Source organism: Chlamydotis macqueenii, chromosome 16 (genome assembly GCF_036417535.1).
Source record: "Chlamydotis macqueenii isolate bChlMac1 chromosome 16, bChlMac1.mat, whole genome shotgun sequence".
Taxonomy (NCBI): Eukaryota; Metazoa; Chordata; class Aves; order Otidiformes; family Otididae; genus Chlamydotis; species Chlamydotis macqueenii.
Window position 1 is genome coordinate 644,814 of NC_141571.1, and position 22,551 is coordinate 667,364.

Below are 22,551 nucleotides of genomic sequence, written 5' to 3' on the forward strand. Positions count from 1 at the left end.
CTGGATTCCCATGACGAATGCACGGAGCAGCTGCAGATACATAAACAAATCCTGCTGCAGCAGGCTGTGAGGAGAGAGCCAGGCTCTGGGCTGCCAGGCTGCTTGCGTGACAGCCTGCAGACGGGTGGCTTCTGAGGGGGCTGGCTACCTCCTTCAAAGAGTATCCCACAGAGAAGCTCTCTGGTGATTGAGCACGTTGCAGAGGAGCAGCCGGCTAGGTTGCTGTTTTGTCCAGTGGAGGAGGCTTTACTGGGCCAGGCAGCCCTCCCTAATTCAGCTTGCTGAGAGCTGGCTGGGAGGAGCCAGGGAGAGAAGTGTCACTCTTGCACCATGTTTCTCTTTCCCCCTCCCCTAGCTCTGCCCCTTCAGTGTTTCGCAGGCAGTTGTCTTGTCAGTGCTCATCTCCTCTGCCTGGATCTCCCCAGGTGAGCAGGAGCACCTCTCTAAATCTGGTGGCAGGGTGATGTCTCTGCAGAGCCCCTTCTCCGTGCAGCCCCGTTGCCCGAGTCCCTCTGGATTGCACCACAGATACTCAGGCTTCAAGCTCTGGTAGCTCTGCCGGCTGAGATGTGTCTGTGCAGCCCTGCCTGGAAACAGGAATGGATAAGGTAGTAAGAACCAAACAGCACCAGGGGATTGCAGATGTCTCTCTCTCTGCTGTTTGGTGCCTTGGAGAAGGGTGTTGGTTGAGCCAAGGACAGTGCAGGCTCTCAGTTCTGCTCTCCGCCTGTCCCAGCCAGACCCGTGGGTCCTCTCCTGCTGCTCACCTGCTGTGTTGGATGCGTCAGGTAGGGAGGGTGGCTGATGCCTGGGCCGTGCTTGGATGTCCTTGGGCTTGCTGTCTGCATTGCCAACAGCAGAGCTACTGAGGGTGGAGAGTGCTTTGGAGGCCCCTCTGATGGGTGGCTGCTGCCAGGCCCTGGGGACCTCTGCTCCAGCTTGCCTGGGAGAGCCTGTGGAGCCCGTCAGTCCTGGCCTGTTATCTGCTACTCTGTAGTGCTCCTAGGGATTAAGGCAGGAGTAGCAGGGCAATGCAGCAAACCTCTTGGCAAGCGATGGCCCGTACTTATTTTCACTGGCTGTCTTCAGGCAGATGCAGGCACCCATGCTCCTTTGGGGATGATTTGTGTTTGCTTGCCGAGGCTGGTCCCTTGCCCCCAGCACAGTGATCGAGCTTGGCCCAACACGCTTCTGGTCAGTGTGCTGATGCAGGAGGCTCTCCAGGCTGTGGGATGGGGCACGCCATGAGATGCCGATGCTGCTCCTGTGCTTCTGGCCAGTGCCGAGTACCAGGACTCTGGGAGTTCCTGCTGGAGCAGCAGTATTAATGCCTCAGCTCTGCAGAAGCCTGAAAAGTTTCATGACATGCTTGACCCTGTATTTTGTATCAATAAAAATGACGTGGCTCAGTGTCATCCCTGCATGGTGGGGAACGGCTACTGACTGCTCTCCCCTTTCCTCACGGCTGTAAGGTTTGTTGTCAGGCGTGAGACACTGCTTCTCCATGTCTGAGCCGAGGGCTGCTGCCACAGTGACAGCAGGCAGTGGGGAGCAGAGCAGCTCTCAGGCTGCTGGGGCTGGAGCAGCACCTCTTTCCCTCAAAGGGCTGCTTCTGCAGCTTGTCTGAGGCAATGGGGATGTCCCTGCCGCTCCAAAATGGTGTGCACCCACAAGAACAGCTGCTGACACTGGCATAGGGTGTAGGGTGAAAGAAAGACCTGGACCCTTTCCTTGTGAGACGGTCTTCTTAAAGCTCTTGGTTGCCCCATTGCCTGATGCCCTTTGTTGCTGCCTCGTGTTTGGAAGGGCTGAGCAGGGCCCTTGCACTGTGGCTGTGGGAGCTGTCTGCAGCTCTGTGCTGCTGGGAGCGCTGGCTCCTGCTCTAGAGAGGTCGGAATCTGCTCGTCAGTCTGTACTTTGACCTCTGCCAGCTTTTCTCAGGGCAGGTTGGCACATCTTCTGGTACCAGAGCAGCCAGGGTGTGCTAAGCCTCCCTGGCTCCACATGGGCTAGCTGCAGTCCACCTGGGCTAACTGCAGGCTGTGAGCCTGGCTTGCTGCTGGTCTGCAGGCCTGGGCAGCAGATTTGGACCCAGCACCCCTGGCTAATCTCTTTTCCTTCAAGCTGTGCCCAAACACTGAGGAGACGCAGTGCTTCCTGAGGGGCTTCAGCAGAGTAGACCTGCTTGTCTGAAAATTGGTAATTTCATGGCATGGCTGTGCAATTCTCCTCTGTTTTTGTCTCCCTGCCTTCCTGCTTGTCCTTTGGGGCTGCATGCAAGGTGCTGTGCCTGTTTTGGATTTATATTTTCAAGGGATCTTTTCTGTCATCAAGACTATAGGAGGGAGGAGAGAGAAAGGCCACATGATATTGAGGAGGTGAGCGAGGCTTGCGGCCTTCATCTGGAAGGAAGCGTCACCAGAAGTCTGCAGACAGAGGGAGGTTGAACACTTCTTGATGCCTCTGTCTCAAAGGGGCTGCTTGCAGTGAGACCTTGTCCCTGGCACCTCCCCGGAGCCTGAGCCTGCTGTGCTGTGCCTCATGCTGCTCCCTGTGCCTGGCAAGGGGACCCTCGGGCTGCGGGGAGCATGGCTGGCAGACAGGGTCAGCCCAGGGAGAGTGCGTCTCACTAGGGCCAGTGCCAGCTAGTTTGGGGGAGGAGTGAGAATGTGTGGAGCTGGGTTTGCTGTTCTAGAGCACTTCCCTCATTTGTAATAAGCAGAGGGGCCTCCAGCCTGAAGTGTGGTGCTCCTATTGCCCTTGAATGTCTGTGATGAACCACAGAATGAGTTCATCTTCCAGTCTGCCATGTAGAAAAAAAGGCTGGGAAAACTGCTGATCTCTAAATGCTAGCTCCCGGTGAGGGTGGGCAGCTGAGGCATGGACCCCAACTCATGTTTTCAGAGTGATTTAAGATAGCGTTGTGAGCCTGCAGCGTCATTGTGTGCTCCCACCTGGCAGCATGCCGTTACCTTGGACCAAAAGTCCATGGTCATGGCTCATCACCTCAGCCATGGTGCAAGGCAGACTGTGCTCCCGCCGGACCCAGCTCGCTTTACTTTGCTTCAAGAGCTGGTGTCGGAGGCTCTCACTCCTGGCCTGGGACCCAAGCATCCCAGAGACCTGCTGAGAAGTAAATGCAGTCTCTTTGCTGGATTTTGATCACTTCATTGAGATGTGGCATGCGTGTGCGGGGTGCTGAGTGGCTTGCTTGTGTCGGTGAACATTTGCCACAGCTGTGGTCTAAAAATCAGAATGGAAATGTATTGTGTTGGGGCACATGTCAACTTACAAGTGACAGTTCATGGGGCCTGGTTGTGGTCCTTGCTGCAGCAGCTTTGGAGGGGCTGTGGTGCACAGTTCCTGCTTAGAAGGTGAAAAGAAAGAGTGCAGGTTTTCATTTTTATTATCACTAGTACTTCTGGCACATAGGTGGACATGCCCACATGCACCTGTGGGTTCCCCTTGTCCTACAAGAGGTGGCTTCTGAGCACTGCTTACTCTTTGAATCCCAGCTTCTGTGGTGCTTCGTTCTTCCCTTGGAGAAAGCCACATGCCCCTTTTGTTCATCCTTCTGAAGATGATAGTCTCTAAGGACTTGATGGCTGGGTGTTGATTTTTGTTTTAACTGCACACATTGTTTCCTGGCTGCAGCTTATTTCTACAGATAAAATCTGTTCTTTTTCCCCTTTGAAGAAGGAAGCCACCTGCCTCTTGCAGACAGCTGAACATGGCACTGTACTGCAGGGATGTGCTCTAATAAAGTAAAAAAATTCTCATCCATGCTGCTGTGCTGAATAAGGAGCTTTCTTGGGCAAATGCCATCAGTTTCTGCAGATGCTGAGGCCTCTGCTTGTTTGCGTTTGTAGCCCTTTCTGCTGTTGGTGACAAGCCTGCCGACATGACCTGGGAGGAAAAGGCGGGGCTCACACCTGCCTCAGGGCAGCTCCAATGCCTCGCTGCTGCTTGCGGTCTGGGGCTGAGCTGGTGCCCCTCGGGCAGGTACAGCTGTGCAACGGCCAGGGACACGGGTGCACCACGCCTCAGAGAAGAGAGAGGAGGGCAGGGCTTGAAGATAGTGACCAGGGGAACGGAGCTGGGAAGGCAAAGCAAAAGCAGGACTGCGTTCAGAGCTGACTCCCACCTTCCTCGCCACACTGCAGATGTCATTTCCCTGCAGGAAATGAAAGTTGCTCTTTGGATAAAGGCTATGAATAAAACTTTCTTTCTGAAGTGCTTCGGTGTGGCCTGAGGGGCTGTTGGAGCATCTGTTCCTGTTGGGACACAGAACGCTTGAAGGGATATTGCTGCAAGTCTGCAATGGGGGAATGCCAACCTGCACTCTGAGATTTAACTTTGTAAATCTGAAGTAATCTGTGGGGCCCATCCTTGGTGGTAGTTGTGTGTGTGTCTTGGGAGCATGTGCAGGAGCTGGGGAGAGGGAAGAGCTGAGGCAAGGCTGGATATGTCCCCAAGGAAAAGACAGGGGCACCCCCTCACCGTGCCATGTACCTTACTGGTTTTGGGAACTGTTCCCACTTTTTGTGAACCATAGAATCATACCATGTTGGAAGAGACCTTCAAGATCATTGAGTCCAGCCATAAACCCAACACTTCCAAGTCAACCACTAAACCACATCCGTAAGCACCACAGCCTACACGTCTTCTAAATACCCCCAGAGATGATGAACCAACCGCTTCCCTAGGCAGCCTGTTCCAATGCTTGATAACCCTTCTGGTGAAGAAGTTTTTGCTAATATCCAATCTAAACCTCTTCTGGTGCAACTTGAGACCATTTCCTTTTGTCATATCACTTGTTACATGGGAGAAGAGACCAACACCCACCTCAGTACAGTGTTCTTCTAGGTAGCTGTGGAGTGATAAGGTCTCCCCTCAGCCTCCTTTTCTGCAGGCTGAACAACCCCGGTTCCCTCAGCCACTGCTCACAGGACGTGGTCTCTAGACCCTTCCCCAGCTTCATTGCTCTTCTTTGTATGCGCTTCAGCACCTTGGTATCTTTCTTGTAGTGAGTGGCCCAATACTGAAGCAAAGCTTCATCCCCCTGCACTGTACCAGCAAAGTGCTTGTCCTGTTGGGACTCTGAGGCCTGGCCCTGCTCGGCTGATCCTCACCTGTGTATGTGTTATATCACATGGAGGACACCTGTTTGCCAAGTGCCTTGGTGGTCAATGAGCTTACATTAGCCCAGCCTTTTTGGGGGGGTGTACTGCAAAATCAGCTGGAGTTTCAGATGTGAGAGCCTGCCAGAAGAGTCTCCTAACAGACAAGTACGATGTCAATGGACAGCAACTGGGATGGTGCAGACTCATTGCGTTGCCTGCTCTTGGAATACGTAACCTGTGGGCACAGTCCTCTTCTGCTTGTTAACACGTGCTACGTTTTCAGCTCATTGGCTGTGGAGACCATCAGACTTGTGGGCCAGTCTAATTACAGCTCATTCCCGGAAGATATGTTTTAATGTAATTCAGTCTTAAGTGGTGTTGGTGCTCTCTGTGATGGAGCTCCTCTGCACAGTCAGAGTAATCCTTCTCTGGCTCTCACTGTTTTGCAGTGCAAATCCTTGCAGTGCCTCAGGCTGGCTTTTTTATAAGGTTTTAACAAGAACAGATGCATTTTTTTGAGGAAGAGGTTTCAGAAAAAGGCAAAACTTGATCTTTTACATGTCCTTGTAAAAATTCAACCAGCCTCAGCAAAGCACCAGCCTCTGAAAACAAACATTTGATTTAAAAAAATGCTGTTTGTCACTATGGTCTGTTCCCTTTGCACCTGAACGAAGGAGGGCAGAAGCCTGTTACCGCAACCATCTTTGTGTTACCTTGAATGGAGAAGTTGTCTTTCTCTCAAACCTAATCCTCGTTCTCCTGCTGAGCCTTAGGCAAGGACCCCCAGGCATCACATGGGTAAAAATTTCTCCCATCCCAAGTGTCTTGGCAGCCACCTTCCAGCCCCACTCCAACAGCAGCTCTCATCCTTCAGTCCTATCCCTAGCCTTCATTTTCTTGGGAACGGGTAGACAGGGCCCTGGAGCCGTGTTGCAGACCAGAGAGGACTTCTAGCGCAGGTCTCCTGACCATTTCCTTTTGACAGCCCCTGTCCGGCCCTGGTCTCTGCAGCTCCAGGCTTTCTCTCAGCCCTAACTCTCCCTTTGCAAGGGAGGCTGTAGAGAAGGCTGCTGAACCCTTTTCCAGAGCAAAGGTTTCTCTATGCCCTGGTCTCTTTGCAGGCCCCCGCTTTGCTTTGGCAGCCCATTTCCATCCCTGCTCCCATTGCATCTCTAGGCTTTCACTTTCCATCATCATTACTCTAGCCCTAATTTTATAGCTGAACCTTTTGACAAGACCCACTGTACAAAAAGTGATTCCCAGCCAAGGTCTCTTGGCCACCTAAAATAATTTTTGGCAGCCCATTTCTAACCCTGCTCCAGCTGCAGCCCTAGGCTTTCGCTTTCTGTCGGCCTTAACCCTAGCTCTCGCTTTCCATCTGAGGCTTAGACATGGAAACCCAGATAAAAGAGTTTTCCCAGCCTGGGTCTCTTGGCAGCCCCAACTTGGCTTTGGCAGCCCCTTTCTAGCCGCAGTCCAACTGCTGCTGTAGGCTTTCTGTCTCAGCCCTAACCCTAACTCTGGCTCTAACTCCCATTTTCCTGCAAAACAATAGAAAAGGGCCCACAGCTGTTGCCCAGAGGGAAGCACTGACCCGGCCCAGCTCTTTTGGTAGCCCCTGCTTGGCTGCTGAAGCACCAGCCCAGGCTCAGCTGTAAGCTCCCTCTTTCACTCAACCCTAACTCTTACTTTTTTGTGAAGCACTGTGGGAAAGACCCCTCACCCATTGCTCACACCACAGCTTTCTCTCAGCCCAGGACTCCTGACAGCCCTGGCTTACCTTTGACAGCACCCTTCCGGCTTCGCTCCAGCGATAACACCAGGCTTTCTGCTTCTTAACCCGAACCCGTCTTTGCCCGCTGGCCCGTAAGGAAGGGTCGCCAGCCACTTCCCAGCGAAAGGTGTCTCCCGCCCTGGGTCTCTTGGCAGCCCCCTCCTAGCCCCACCCCAGCTGCGAGTGTAACCTTTCCTTGCGGTCCAGACCCCGACCCTGGGAACTGTTTTCCAGCTGAGCTGTAGGGAGGGCCTCTGAACCATTTCCCAGCCCAGACCTCTTGGCAGCCCCTCTTCCTTTTGACAGTCCCTTTCCAGCCTTGCGCGAGCTCTGGACTTTCTGTGAACGCTAACCCTAGTTTTCCAGCTGAGCCTTAGCCAAGCCCGCCAGCCATTTCCCCGGTGAAGGCTTTCTCCCAGGTGAGGCCTCTCGCAGCCCCGGCTTTGCTGGGGCAAGATCTCTGTTGCTCCATTGCTGCTGCACCTCTGGGTTTTCTTTTTCTTAGCCGTAACCCTGACTTTCTTGGGAAGCTGTAGAGAAGTCTCCTGCGGGTTACCTGGAGCAGTGATTTCTCCCAGCCCAAGGTCTCTTGGCAGCTGCCAGGTACTTTTGCAGCCCCTTTCCAGCTCAACTCCAGCTGCAGCCCTGGACTTTGTCTCAGCATTATCCTAACCTTAGGGCTGAACAAGGGACAAGGTCATCCTTGTGGAAAGTTTCTGCATGCCCAGGTCTTTCAGCAGCCCCTGCTTTTTTCCAGTGAGCCTTCTCCAGCCCCTCTCGAACTGCGGCTTTTGTCTTTCTCTCGGCCCCAACATTAATTTTACATCTGAACCCCAGACAAGGGCTGCCAGATGAGTCTTCTCCCAGGCCAGGTGTTTTGGCAGCTCCCTCTTTGCTTTGGCATGCTTTTACAGCCCCACTCCCCGTGGCTGGCCTGTGTGCCCCGAGGTTGTTCCCCAGGCTTGCTGGTAGCGTGGAGCAGGGTGGAGGATGGCTGGGGTTCCTTTCCTGGTACATTAAAATTTTGTGTGCAGATTTCTGAAATTTATTTTGAGTCAGAAAACTGCTATTTCAAAGTTGAATGGTTGGACAGGAATTGTGCAACATTAACTCGCTTCCCTTTTTCCCCTTCCTTCTCGTTCGCTCTCAGGGTACGGCAGAGCAGCTGTCCCTTCTGCTCTCTGCAGGGCTGATGAGGGATGTGGATGCTGGCACAGACAGGCTGCTCCTGCACAGTTTTGGATCCAAGCTTTGAATTTGGATTCTGGCGTTGCTGCTAGCACGCAGCATTGGTAAGCAAGGCTTTTCCCATGGAACAGCTGCCTACAGAAGTTTAATAGTGCTTGTGGAACCTTCATTGTTAGCATTTTCAGACTTTTGAGTGCCTCCGTTGGTGTCCTTTAAATATCCTCTTACGATGTGCGGTGGTGTGGTTGAAATGCAGCCAAGACCCATGAGCACCCCAGACTCCAGGCTCCTGGAGAGATGGGGAGAGGTGCTGGTCTGTGGGCTGGGGAGTCGATGCTCCTGCTGCTGCCCAGACGAAGCAGTAGTGCTCTGGTACTGGCATCGCACACAGCCGTAAAGAACGTCTTTTTGGGCACAACTACTTTTGCAGCCTGTAGAGTAGTTTTGGAGCTCTCATGTGGCTTTTAAATGTGACCTGCGAGGATTTCATGGAAAAGAAGCCAGCGGCAGGTTGCTGAGTGCCTGCGATGAGGAGGACGAACACTGAGGCCAGCTCTGACCCAGGCAGCCCCCTCAGAGCTTGGTCAGCAGTGCTGCGTGCCCCTCGTGCCGGGGCTGGTGTGCAGCAGCCTGGGCAGGAGCCGCTCTCCACTGCTCTGGGAAGGTGGGTAGGAGATGTCAGGATGATGCCTCTGGTGGAATATCTGCACATTTTATATTTTCCTGATGTGAAACTGCAGCAGCTGAGTCTGGAAAATTGCTTCAAAAAAACAAGTCTGAGGTTTAAACCTGCTTTGAAGCCCTTTCCTTTTTTTGGGGAAAGCGAGACCTTGAAAGGGCATAACAAGCTGCAGGCTCTTCCTCCTGCCAGGCTGGGTGGCTAGCACTGCTTCCCCCGCGGTTGCTCTGCCTTAGCCCAGCAATGCTGCCAGAAGGCTGCAAATGGTTAGTGCTTCCCATCCCAGAGACAATTATTTGATCTTCTGCAGCTAATCTGAGCTATTCTCAGAGCTAACAGCTGGCCGGGGCAGGGTACCAGGTTGGGGGCTGCACACTCATGAAAACAGAGCTGGGTTCTGGAAGGACACAGGGTAGCCCAGAGTGTGGGCTGTCCCTGGCGAGCTGCCCTCTCCAGCAGTGCCCCGTTAGCACCCTCGGTGCTAGGCTTCCCTAGTGGGGTCCGCTCCTGCGGTGCGCATTCCCAGGGGGGCGGGCTTGTCTGTGCTGCCTGGAGACCTGCAGTTCCCAAAATGAGCTGAACGTATGAGTGAACTTCACACAGAGCTCGCCATTGCCATCACACAGGGTGATGAGTATTATAAATTATTTATTCTTCTGTGGTAATATGAAACGCTGTTAGTTTTGGAAGGAAGGTTATGGGGGCTGGCCCGTGGGTAGTGTCTGTCTGGAGCTTTGTGCACCGCTAGCCGCTGCATCAGGATTTCCCTCCTGGCTGCTCTCAGCCTGACGTCTCGGAGGTGTGTGTTGCAGCAAGCATCTTCCCAGACAGACTGAAGCAGCAGAACAATGCTGCTTGCTGTGGTTACAGACCACTAACTATGCAGTATGTAAATTAAATTAATATTAGAGAGCATTGTTTGAGACACTGTTATCTTTCAAGTTTCAAAACCTGGCCAAAAATGTGCTTGTCCCATTAACTGGGGGACTTCCTTGGGTCGTGACTTTGAGACTGCCATGGGATGTCTGAGCTCGTTTGAGATCTGTTTGGTGAGTGAAGGGGGACCCTGAAGAGCTGCCTGTTTTAGCGCTATTTACCAGTTGCAGGCAAGCTAGCATTGTAACTATTTTTGCAAACCACATACTAGGAATTCTTTGGGGTGTTGTGGCAGTTTATCTTCTGGAGTTCCTGCTTCCAGCACTGTGACTTGCAACATTTCTTACAGCCATGCTGCCGCAGCGGTGTTGCAGGGTTTCTCTATGGGCCTCCTGTGTCATCGCAATGGCCGTGTGGGAGACGCTGCAAGCGGGTGGCCATAGGGACACTGCAGCACACTGGGAAGGTTCTGCCACATGCCTGTCACCCAGCTCTGCTGCTGCCCCCAGGACTTCTCAGATTGGATGGTAACAGTGATAACTGGGACACGTTCAGCTCTTGGGGTGAATGTGGGCCTGAGAACAAGGTCTGCCAGGTCAGCCTGACCTTGCAGTAACTCCTCCGGGTAGGTCAGACTTGCAGAGAGGCTGTGCAATGTTCTCCTGGGCTGGCCCCTGCTCTGGGCGGGCAGTGTGGCTCAGGATGTGCTTCTGGAGGCCTAGCAAACAGCCAGGAGTACTGTCTCGCTGGGGAATGGCTCAGCACAGTTGGAAGAAAAAGGCTGAAAGCTGTTCTTGGTGGGGCTGGCTGCTGGGGCCTGGCTGGATGTGAGGTGCGGTAGCACGCTAGGCAGGGTGCCAGCGTCCCCTGTGCTGGACAGACAGATTTGGAGAGGAGCTCTTCCTTGCCCACTGTCTGGCACAGACTTCTCCAAGCCTTCCCCAGCCTCCTGAATTTGCCCCGTTTGCTCTTGGTCATGGCAGCTCTTGAAAGCATTGGATGTGCCGTGGAATCGCTGATCACCCCAAGCAGAGTTTTGTCTTGGATTTTCCTGCGGTTGAGTGCAGAAAGGGTGAGTGGTGTGTTATTTTCAGCTTCAGTCCTCTCTGACTTGAGGCTGGCTGTCCTCAAAGCACAGCCTCAGGCATGCAGAGCAGCGGCAGAGAGCTGGGGTCCAGCAGCGTGCGGTGTTCTTCTGGTTTTGCAGTGTGGTGCTGCCTGCCTGCTCTTTTTAGCACCTTACACAGGATATAAATATAATATAAAATAATAGGAAGAGAAAAGCAAGATAGGTGCAGAAAGCCAAGCTTCACGTCCCAGTGTTGGCCCTCACGGGAGTGCGAGGGAAAGCTGTGAGAGGAGGCGCTCCAAAGCATGGAGGAGCAGGGACATGCTGTGTGACATATGGATGGCCCTGACAGGAGCTTTGATTTTGAAGGGTGCCATAGCTTGGCTCTTGGAAGATGTCTGGGGAGACGGGACACGCACCCAAGCTGGAGCGTCAGCTGGGCAGTGAGATTCAAGGGAACGTGATGGTTTAAAACACTGGAGGAAGGTGCGGGGAGAGCTGCAGCCCGTGTGAGCTTGCCTCTCTGAGGTGGTTTGATCCTGTCGAGGCATTGTCTGAGCGCCTGAGATATGTTGTATGGTGGAAAGTTTGGAAAGGTGCTTTGGCTTTTATGCCAGGACATGTCCTTCTGACATGCAACAGGACACAGGCAAGGCAGTATGTAGTTCCACCAGGTACATTCTTGAAAAGCATCCTCAGTGGTGCTGCATTTGTGATGGCTTTGTCCTAGGCAATTCCTGGGGTGCTCAGGGCTGTCTGATAGTGCTGGCCTAGCACGCAGCCTCTCCCGGGTGCTGCGGTCTCAAAATGTTGTTTTCCTTTGTCTCTGCTAATAAGAGTGAGTTAGCGTGCTACGTGGGTACTGAGTGGTGCACTGCGCCCAAGGCTCTGCACTTCATGGGCTCCAGCTCGGCTGCCCTGCAAGTGCTGTGGCTCATCCAGGCCAAGACAGACGAGCTCAGACATGCCTTTACGTATATCCCCCTTACTGCTGTGGAACTTTGTTTGTTTTCCTTCATACATTGACCTCCTCCCCCAAACTTGGCTAGTGTGTTTCTGAAATGCATGTGTCGTAGTTCAGCCCCAATCAGGACCAGACTACGCAGTCTCTCTCTCACTCCCCCCCCCACCCTCTGAGAGAACAGGGAGAGATAATATAAGGAAAAACGGCTCGAGGTTTGAGATAAGGACGGGGAGAAATCCTTAAGTTACCGTCACGGGCAAAACAGACTCGACTTGGGGAAAACTATTCATTTATTACTACAAACAGCAGGATAATGAGACAGAGAACAAGATAACCTCCCTCCACCCCTCCCTCTTCCCAAGCTTAACATTATCTCTACTACCTTCCCCTCCTGAGCGGCACAGGGGGGAAGAGGGAATGGGGGTCGTGGTCAGTTCATCACGCGTTGTTTTACGCTGCTGCTTCATGGTCGGGGGAAGAACTCCTCACATTCCTCCCCTGCTCCAGCGTGGGGTCCCTCCCACGGGCCACAGTCCTTCGTGGAACTGCTCCGGCGTGGGTCATCTCTTCTACAGGTGCAGTCCCTCTAGAACAGCTGTCCCAGCTGGCCCTCCATGGGCCACAGCTGCCTTCAGGCATCCACCTGCTCCGGTGTGGAGTCCTTCACAGGCTCCAAGTGGATCTCTGCTCCTCCATGGACCTTCATGGGCTGCAGGGGGACAACCTGCTCCACCATGGTCGTCACCACAGGCTGCAGGGGAATCTTGGCCAGGAGCTGCATTACTCCTCCCCTTCCTTCTGAACTGCCCTTGGCGTCTGCAGCCGTTCCTCACAACAGGCTGGTAGATGTCCCTCAGGATCTTTTTTTACATCTTATATGTGAATAAGTCACTTCTCATCTCCTTTCCACTTCTTGCAGCCGGGCTGGACCGAATCGGGCCCAGTCGGCTGCCTGGCGAGAGGCCAGAGGGTGAGGCCTGCAAGGCCCATGAGGCCTGCGCCTCCCCCTCTGCGCCTCTGCCCCCGCTCAGCTTCTTCACATCTTCTCTCCTCTCTCTTTTTTTTTTTTTCTGTTTTCCCCTATTTAAATACGTTATCGCAGAGGCGTTATCACGGGACGTTCTGCTACCAATCGGCTCGGCCTTGGCCAGCAGCAGGTCCGCCCTAGGCCCGGCCGAGTCCACTGGACAAAGGGGAGCGACTTCTAGCAGTTTCCTACAGAAGCTGCCACCTTAGGCTCCCCCTCACTAACAAAACCACGACAGCGTGTTAGAAGTTCTCCTCTAGCCCTGGAGAAGATCTGTCTCTTCACAGGTTGACTGGTCTGGGCCACTGCGGCTGCTCCTTGCCTTTGCTCTCAGCTCCTTTTCAATGCCCCTTTTTCTCCTCCACCTGAAGATCATCTTGGGAAGATCTCCCATTTCTGAGGGAAAACAGAGGTGAACCACTCCACAGGGATGTGCTCTGATGGGGCTGTGTGTACAAATGAGATAGATGGTCGCTCCCTGCGATGAGCTGTGCTTGCTTTCACAGAGCGCTTGCACGTGTTTGTGCGTGCAGGCCTGGTGTTCAGGGCTGCGTGGCAGGAGTACTCTGTGGTTCTGCAGGATTCTGGGAGCACGAGGCACGGGCTCTGGGCTGGGAAAACCAATCCTCTACCTGCAGAGGAGAGCTTGGCCCCTCTTGTGGGAAGGCTGGTAGAAGGGGAAGAGCCATGGTCACTGCTTGGTTTTGGGTTGGTGTTGGCTCAGATGTGGAATTTCTGATCATGTTTTTGGTTTGTGTACAGATCCTGCAACTGGTGGAGGAGCCCAGGCAGGAGCGACGGGAAATACTGGCATGACGTGGACTTGGTCTGGTGTAGGGATGTCTTTCGGAGCAATAAAAATAAATCCAAAGGAGGAGGATAGTAACCTGATGTGCCCCAAATTGTGTAACTGAAAGCGTCATTGCTAGCAGCAGATGCTTTGTAGAGGCCGTGCCACAGCGAGTTGGTCTGCTCGTGCAGAGGGACACAACACGGCTTTCAGCACTGCTGTGCCTGTCTCTGGAAATGCAACAAGACAGCTCCCGAGTGCGCGGTCAGCCTGCCAGTACGGTGTGCCCTGTTCGCGTGCAATGCCGGCACCCGCAGGGTTTCTGAGGAGGTGGTACCGCGACCTCATGAAGGAGGACTTGCCTTTGGCTGTGGCACTGATGACTGGCTGGTGCTGGGAGTGTTGCAGGCTGGCAGCGCTGGTGTGGGACATGCATCAATTATCTTGGGTTAAAAAGGCATAAAAACTTGAGCACGGAGAGTAAAAACTCCCTGTTTGTGACAGTGGCAACAAAGCTGAGTCTAGCAGCCTGGAGCGCTTGCATGATGTGCTAGCGAGAACATGTTGATCTCCATACGAAAACTATAAGCTCATTTAGAAAATTAGGCTGTCTCATTTGAGATTAGAGTTTCTCTTTAATCTGCAAATACGTAATTAGCATGGAAATGGCTAGTTAAATGGGATTCTCAATATACATATCCGCATGCCAGGGTGGTGGTGCTCCTTGGCAGGTGGCCTGTTTCCCTTCAGGATGCTGGGCAAGTTCCTGACTCTTTGGCCAGGTGAGATGCTCTGCATGCAATAGCAAAAGTAGACCACAGCACCATGCAGACGTAGAATCATAGAATTGTAGAATGGTTTGGGTTGGAAGAGACCTTCAAAGCTCACCCAGTCCAACCCCCCTGCAAGGAGCAGGGACATCTCCAACCGAATCAGATTGCTCAGAGCCCCGGCCAACCTGGCCTGGAATGTTTCCAGGGATGGGGCATCCACCGCCTCTCTGGGCAACCTGGGACAGTGTCCCACCACCCTCAGTGTAAAAAAAAAAAATTTCCCAATATCTAATCTACATCTACCTCCCTCTATTTTGAAACTGTTACCCCTCGTCCTGTCACACCAGGCCCTGCTGAAGAGTCTCTCCCCATCTTTCCTGCAGCCCCCTTTAGGCACTGGGAGGCTGCTCTAAGGTCTCCCCGGAGCCTCCTCTTCTCCAGGCTGAACAGCCCCAGCTCTCTCAGCCTGGCCTCACAGCAGAGCTGCCCCAGCCCTCTCATCATCTGCGTGGCCTCCTCTGGACCCTCTCCAACAGCTCCACGTCCTTCTGATGCTGGGGGCTCCAGAGCTGGACGCAGTGCTGCAGGGGGGGCGGTCTCACCAGGGCAGAGCAGAGGGGCAGAATCCCCTCCCTCGACCTGCTGGCCACGCTGCTGGGGATGCAGCCCAGGATGCAGTTGGCCTTCTGCGCTGCAAGGGCGCATTGCCGGCTCATGTTGAGCTTCTCGTCCACCAGCACCCCCAAGTCCTTCTCCTCAGGGCTGCTCTCCATCCATTCTCCACCCAGCCTGGATCTGTGTCTCGGAGATTGCCCTGACCCAGATGCAGGACCTTGCACTTGGCCTCGTTGAACTTCATGAGGTTTGCATGGGCCCACCTCTCCAGGTCCCTCTGGATGGCATCCCTCCCTTCCAGCGTGTCGACAGCACCACACAGCTTGGTGTCATCGGCGAACTTGCTGAGGGTGCACTCTATCCCACTGTCCATGTCACCAACAAAGATGCTGAACAGGGCTGCGCCCAACACGGACCCCTGAGGAACGCCACTCGTGACCGGTCTCCACATGGACATTGAGCCATTGACCACCACTCTCTGAGTGCTGCCATCCAGCCAAATCCTTATCCACCGAGTGGTCCGTCCATCAAAGCCATGTCTCTGGTTTAGAGAGAAGGATGTTGTGCGGGACAGCATCAAATGCCTTGCACAAGTCCAGGTAGATGACGTCAGTTGCTTGTCCCTTGTCCGCCGATGCCGTCACCCCGTCATAGAAGGCCACCAAATTGGTCAGGGACGATTTGCCCTTGGTGAAGCTGTGTTGGTTGTCACCAACCACCTCCTTGCTCTCCATGTGCCTTAGCATGGTTTCCAGGAGAATCTGCTCCATGACCTTGCCAGGCACAGAGGTGAGGCTGACCGGCCTGGAGTTGCCCGGGTCCTCCCTGTTTCCCTTTTTAAAAATGCGGGTTATGTTCCCCCTCTTGCAGTCATCAGGGACCTCACCAGACCACCACAACTTCTCAAATATGATGGCCAGCGGTTTGGCAACTTCATCCGCCAGTTCTCTGAGGACCTGCGGATGGATCTTATCAGATCCCATGGACTTGTGCACCTTCAGGTTCCTCAGATGTTCCCAAAACTGCTCTTCCAGTACAGTGGGTGGTTCTTCATTCTCCCAGTCCCAGCTTTTGCCTTCCACAGCTTGGGACATGAACGTATCCCTTTCCTCCTCTCCAGCTTGTCCCCTGAAAGGTGATGGCAGGACATCCTTGCTGCACAGGATTGTGAACGATACGATGTCTTATGTGCCCCAGGTTCCCTGGTGCCTGGATCCACGTGTGGCCACAGTGACTCTGGTCCCTGGCCAGCACAGAGTTTAACGCGACCTTCCACAAACAGGATGGCACGGCACTCCGGGAGCTGCAGCAGGGCCCCGCGAGGACTTCGGCTGCTGCCATCCTCACAGGGCGGCCTCTCACTGCGGACAGAAGACCAAGGGCTCTGACTGACACCTGCAATGACTTTGCTGGGGCTCTTCTTGCACTTGCATGACTTTGCACGTGGTCCAAGTAGGTATCTCTGTTAAACTGTCTCCTCTGCGTCTAACTGGTGTTCTAGCCTCATTTTATCAAGACATGCATACACTGGCGTCAGTGCTACGGAAATACATGGGTGTATGGTGGAGGCAGTACTACTGTGTGCTTGTTGTCAGCTGGACAAGGGGACGGAGCGTAGAGAAGACTTGTCTGCTGGTGGTTTGGGACCGCTGCTGAGTGTGGCACTGCCCTGCCCTGGGCTGGCCTGGCCCTGGCACTGCTTGCTGTGCCAAGCAGCTGGGCTCTGCCAACAATGGGACGTGAGCATAGCTGGTGATGCCCTCACAGAGCTTGGCACATTCACACTGCGGTAAGTGGGGATAGACGGAAGAAGGAAGACCTGGAGATGTTTCCTCCTGGCTCCTTGGGACGGAGCTGGCTGAGAGGAGAGTCTGTCCGCTCTGTTCCTGCCTGTCCTTTGCCGGCTGTAGCCTGTGCCGAGTGCTTTTGGGGCACTGTCTGTCCTGGGCTGCGGCCTGCGGTGAGGACACCTGGGCATTTTCCCTGCCGAGAGCCAGAGCGGCTGGTTTGCAGCTGTGGGCGGCCCTTGCTGCCTAGAGGAGCGGGGTGCAGCCCGTTAGCTGCTCTTAACAGAGCAAGCACAGTGCAGGGCACCTCCCCGGGTTCAGCTGTGGTCTCCCACGGTTCACCTGTGGGTGTGAATCAAAGTAGAAACAAAGGTGTGTGCTGAGAAGTGACTGCTCTACTTTGGCCATGGAGAAACCTCCTCCTGTGCTCTGCTCTCCCGTGTCCTTTCTTGAACTTGTGCCCTTGTCCCCTCTTGCTGCGGTGCTCCTTCAGACCATGCCAGAGGACTGGCCAGGAGTTCCTTCTCCATTGCTGTGTGCCAGTGCTGCCGACCGTGGCTTGGCTAGCTCAGCTTCTGGGCTTCTGCCGTGTCGCTTGGAAGCTCCTGAAGCCAGGGGTGGTCTGCAGCCTGCTCAGGGAGCTGTGGAAGTCCTTCCCTGGTCCTAACTTTAGCCTGGTAAAAGTTGTCCGTGAGCTGTGTGTGTGCAGGTGGGTCCTTGTGCGCTCCCTGGGAAAAACGGATATTAGGAATGGGCAGCCTGCCCTGCCCCGGCCTGGTCCAGAGGTGCCCCGGGAAAGAGAACAGCAGGCTGCAGACAGAGGGCTGCTTTGGCAGCAGGATCCTGGCTCTGCTTTCTGCCGGGGATCCCAGGAACACCCCACCTCTGTACAGCCACTCCTGGGAGCACCGGACCTGTGGCATACACCAGCTGCCTGCTCGCTGCCCCAGTGAAGAGCCTGCATCTGGCATCCTGCTGCTGGAGAAGAGGCTCGTGAAGCAAGGCATGGCTGGTCTAAAGCTCATTCCCTCGTGCGGCTTGCTCGGAGCACTGGCTGCCCTCCCCTGCCTGCGGGCGTCATGCTGCTGGCGCAGCGTCGCATGCTCTGAACCCTACCCTAGCCGAGTGTTTGGTGCCAAAACAGCAGCTGATGGGAGCACAGCCCAGGGCTGTGGGACTGAGCCACCAAGGCTGATGGCAGCAGGATCCAGCAGCCCGTACCTGGGCTCCGGGGAGGCAGCAGGTTTGGGCCGCTTGCTCGCTGTAGTGGCCAAGCTTCCTGGCATCCTTCGGGCCTCTTGTTCAGCTGCTGGCAGCTGCTGGTGTTATCACCGTACAGAAGGTGGTGAGCGTGCTGGGACCTAGGCCACTACGTATGTGTGATCCACAATTTGTGATATTTGTTTTATTTTAATAAAAATAAAGCCCTGAAAACCCAGAGCTGAGTGATAGGAGCAAACTCTTGTAGACCACACGATAAGAGACGTCCAGCCTGGGCTAGCCCTGTGCTGAGGCACTGTAGCAAGGTATTTAGCTTGGCTTTTGCTAATTCAGCACCAGAAGTGGTGCTGAATTACTGCCTTGCAGACAACATCCGAGCCCTTCTACTTCCCTGACACCTCTTGGATCTCGGTGAAACCACCCGTGTGCTCCACTGTGGGGCCCTGGCTCTGCTGAGGTGGGATCAGGGGACTGCAGACCCCCTCTTAGTCTTTCTGGGCCAGCTTTGGCCCTGCCCTGGGCTCTGGAGGTGGCTGGAGCTGCGCTGGTGGGATGCAGTGGATCCTGAAGGAGTGCGCATGGAAGCTGCCAGCATCTTGCTCTCCTGCAGGAGAAGAGGGTGCTGCTGGATCCTGTCCTGGCGCCGTCCCCGTGGCCATGTTGGCAGAAGGTGCCGGAGATGTGCACAGGCACCTTAGCGCCGTAACGCCGGGTGCCAGGGCTCAGCCTGCAGGCCTGAGAGAGGTTCGCGTTGTGTGAGCTCCATTCTACAAAACCCCTCGGTGTCTGCCAAGTGACAAGCAGTCAGTTAAGTGTCGCACTTAGTTAAGTGTCGGGCGTTGGTCTGGGGCGAGGAGGTGATGGGAAGAGCTCCCTGAGGGGAGCAGAGGGGACCCCGTGGCTTGCCAGGGCTCTGGGGAAGGGGCAGCTTGAAGGAGCTCACAGCCTTTTGATGATGGAAGGAGAACGGAGAGCAGGAAGAGAGTGCTGGTGCCCGCAAGGGCTGGAGGGCCGGATCCATCTTCTGGGTTACTCCAGAAGGAAATCCGTGAGTGAAAGTCACGCAAGCAGAGCCAGGGCAAGAGCATCTGCTGCTCTGGGAGCCGAGCGGGCCTGCATGGGCCCTGGCAGGACCTGCTGGGCACGGGCTGGGGCTGGCTGGTGAAGGCCAGCGTGCTCGCGTGCTGCTGATGAGCTGAGCGCCTTGGAGTCTCCTGCAGCCCAGAGGCCTCTGTGATAGCTGAACCGAACCCAGATATCCAACGCTTCTGGCTCCAAGCAAACCCTTGGGATGGGGCTGCTCTCTGCTGGAGCCTGGCAGGACTGTTCTGAGCTGCAGCGGCCGCTTAGTCTGAAATTTCCACTGAAATTTCCACCTGGTTCTTCCTGGAGAGCACGCGTGTTCCAGCCTGGCTTGGCCCCTTGTCTTCCAGGCACTTCTGGGGCACGTTGGGAGGCGTGCCGGAGGAGCTGGCAGGCTTAGTTGTGAGAATGAAGTCCTGTGTCATCCTGTCCCCAGATGCCATCAAACTCCCCTGCTGGTGGCACGGGGTGCCTTGCCTTACTGCCACTGAGCTTGACTTACATGAGGGATGTGCTGGCCTGGCCGTGGTCAGAGTTAGAAGCCTCTTCCTCTCCTTGGTGTGGTGGGCGTGAGCCATGGACCAGTGTCGCCAAGCAGAATTGGTCCCTTTTTGCGCTGGCTCGAGCGCTGCCCACTTGCAGGACCCGGTGGGCTCCCCGCTTTGGGAAGAGAGGCGCTGAGGCAGGGGAGAACTGGCTCTGGGTTTCGGTACGGCCTGGGCCTGGCAGGGTGCTCCTGCTGGGGAGGGGAGCTGTGATGGGGGTGGCTGGGCCTCGCCTGCAGCCTGGCAGCGGTGCGAGCTGCACCCCTGTGCCAGGCGAGTCTGACAGCTGCAGCGGCAAGGGAGGCTCTCCCATCGCCGTGGCTCGTGGAGTGGGGTTTGCATGGCACTGGAGGGAAATGACAGGCAGGTGTTAGTGGGATTTGTGTCTAAAACACTTGTCAAATACTTCTGGGCTCTTTGGCACCTGTTGCTGGCACTGTCGGAGCAGACAACTGCTGAGAGTTGGTTCCCCAAAAAGCATTTACTGCCTGGAGGAGGGGGCTCTCGGCAAACCCTGACAAGCCTGTCGAGTGTACCGTGGTGGGGGCTGCTGTGGGGAGGGCATGGGGCTATAACCTCACCGCGTGCCCTTGACTGTCACAGCTGGTGAGCGTGTTCATCCTGGGGAGCTGCGGCGATGCCCTGTCCACCCAGGATTGGTGCCGTGTCCCGTGCTGACCCACATGTGGTGGGACCGCTCCTGGCCATTCTACAGACACAGCATCGGCGGGAGGGAAGCAGCGAGCCTGGCTTTCTGCTGCGTCTGGCGGTATCCAACCTACGCCAGATCCCCAGGGATACCGGGCCTGGGCAGCGCGTGTCTGCTTGCCAGCCGGTCCCATCCTGCCTGCGCGTGGCAGCCCATGGAGGTGTGCTGGGTGTTGCATGCCTGCATTTGGGCACAGCTGCTCAGGCAGTGCCTGCAGGGAGCTGTGATCGTTGGGGAAAGACCAGCTAAAAGGTGCTGCTGGCCGAGCTGGACCACAGCAGCCAGGTGCAGGGAGCTGAGCCGTGGTGCAGGGAGCCTGGGGGAACAGTCTTTGCCTCAGAGACCTGCTGGGGTGCTGCATCGCCACAGATCCCTCGTTGGTCCCCTCCTCCAGTGAGGGATAGAGTGGGGACCTGGTCGCACAGACAGTTCTGCCTTTGGCACTACAGTGCTGCGAAAAGCTGGACTTGGAACTGCAGCCCCTCCAGCCAGGCCTGGGGTGGGGTGTTGCTTGGGAATCACCTCTCCTTGCAGCCCTGCCATCTCCTGCAGCCTATGAGGGGGGATGCAGCTCGCGCATGCAGCATCCTCCTACGCTGCGGGGGCACAGGCTGGAGGCGGCAGCCGGCCCGCGAGACCTGCCCCAGCGCTGCTCTGGCTCTCTGGGGAGGTGACGTCTGCCAGCGTGGCTCTTACCCCTCCTTGTTTGCACCATCCTCATCCTCCTAGCAGCTCTTCCTTGGCAGCAGGGCTCGCAGCCCACCTCACGCTCCTGTGTCCTCTCCACGTCTCTGACTGCTGTCATCGCTACTTGGCAGAGGCTGGTTTGTTTACTGCTTACCTTTGCTGCTGCAGGGTTGGCAGCATCCGACGCATCCCTGGGGGGTGCCTGAGGTGGGTTTGGGGCTCTGGGGAGGTGGATTGTGTCTCCACTAGCCCCGGCTGTGCCACTTCATGCAGGGACTGCGACTGTGAGGTTGGTCTTGCCTAGTGGGGTTCGGGTAGCGCCGAGCAGCGGGGAGGTGTGGTCGGCTCCATGCCGTGGCTCAGCAGAGCAGATGTCCCCAGGCTTGTCCCTGGGAGCATTTAACTCCTGCAGCGTTGTTGCTCCGAGCAGCATGGGGGTTGGCTCGGCCTCTTGGAGGGGTGGTGTGGAAGGATGGAGTACCTCAGATTCACCAGTCTCTTTATTGTGAATTTTTTTTTGTGTTGTGTCTTGCAGAAATAACATTCATCCCAGATTTGATGATAATGAAAATACAGAAAAAAGAAAAGCAGGTTTGTGACCCTCTCTCCTTCTCCCAACTCAGCTGACAGGGCCTGGGAACCATGTCCTGTGTGTGAATTGTTGCAGTTGATGTATGGTGGGAAGGGGGCCCAGGGACAGCGGGCGGGGGGCTTGCATTTCCAGACAGGGCTGCAGCTCAGCACGTCGAGGTTTGGCCTGGGCTGCAGCCTGGAGTGGGTGAGTCTGATGTGGACAATTGAACAAAGCGGGGTTTATCTTCAGTAGTGGAAATGCTCTTGATTGGGTTCTGTTCCCTGTGGAGGAGCAACGCTTCTTTTCCCTCAAAGTCCTGGGTACTGGTTCTTGTTTGAATCCAATCACATATGTATTACAGAACTGCGCATTTGCTGTGGTTACTGCTGATAACACGGTGCTCCAGGACTAACACCCGCAGGGAGGCTGGGGGGGATCATGTCTGTGAGGCTGAGTGAGCTTGGCTGGGGAATCTTCCCTTGCTCAGAAATAATCCCATCCCACCAAGCTGCCATTTCTGAATTGACGCATTGGATCATAACTACCTGCTGCTCCTGGGGGAGATTTATGAGCCAGCGGACTTTGTATTAACTGTGTGCAGGGAAAGAACCTGACCGCCGGTGCTCGGATAGGGGGAGAGAACCTGTTACGTGCATGAAGACTTGCTCTGCCCGAGGTGAAATATGGCTGGAGGTATAAAACAAAGCAGTCCACCCGGAGCTGATTTGTGTCTGTGCTGCTTTTAATGGGAAACCATTAAATTGAGCACTGAGCCGAGGGATAAATCTGTTGGAGAGCACGAGCTGGTGCCATTTCTAGCCAGCTCTGAAGCAGCGTCTTTGTGCTGCTCAGGGCAGCTGCAGATTGTGTTGTCATGGCGGGTTAATGGGGAGGAGGAAGGGAGGGAAGGGTTTGGGAAAGACGAGTCTGCTGTTACAAGCTTGCAGCAAGCCAAACGCTGCGGATATAGGAAGGTCTGTGTACAGAACACTGGTATTGTAGGAAGTAGAGAGTTCATCAGTGTGTCCTAAAAATGCTGTGAAGAAGCAGAGCCAGCCTCAAGCTGA

General features: G+C 55.1%; 1 protein-coding gene across 10 annotated transcripts in view; it reads left to right on the forward strand.

Moving 5' to 3' along the window:
- CHD6 (chromodomain helicase DNA binding protein 6) overlaps nucleotides 1–22,551 on the forward strand; it is a 96,115-nt gene that overhangs the window by 13,714 nt on the left and 59,850 nt on the right. For 8 of the 10 annotated variants that reach the window (XM_086760331.1, XM_086760339.1, XM_086760335.1 and 5 more), the window contains exon 2: nucleotides 21,446–21,501. The exons of the other annotated variants lie outside the window; for them this stretch is intronic. In XM_086760331.1, coding sequence (XP_086616457.1) covers nucleotides 21,469–21,501 — 33 coding nt within the window. In that variant the 5' untranslated portion in view covers nucleotides 21,446–21,468. The remainder of the gene's footprint in view (nucleotides 1–21,445; nucleotides 21,502–22,551) is intronic. 10 annotated transcript variants of the gene reach the window in all.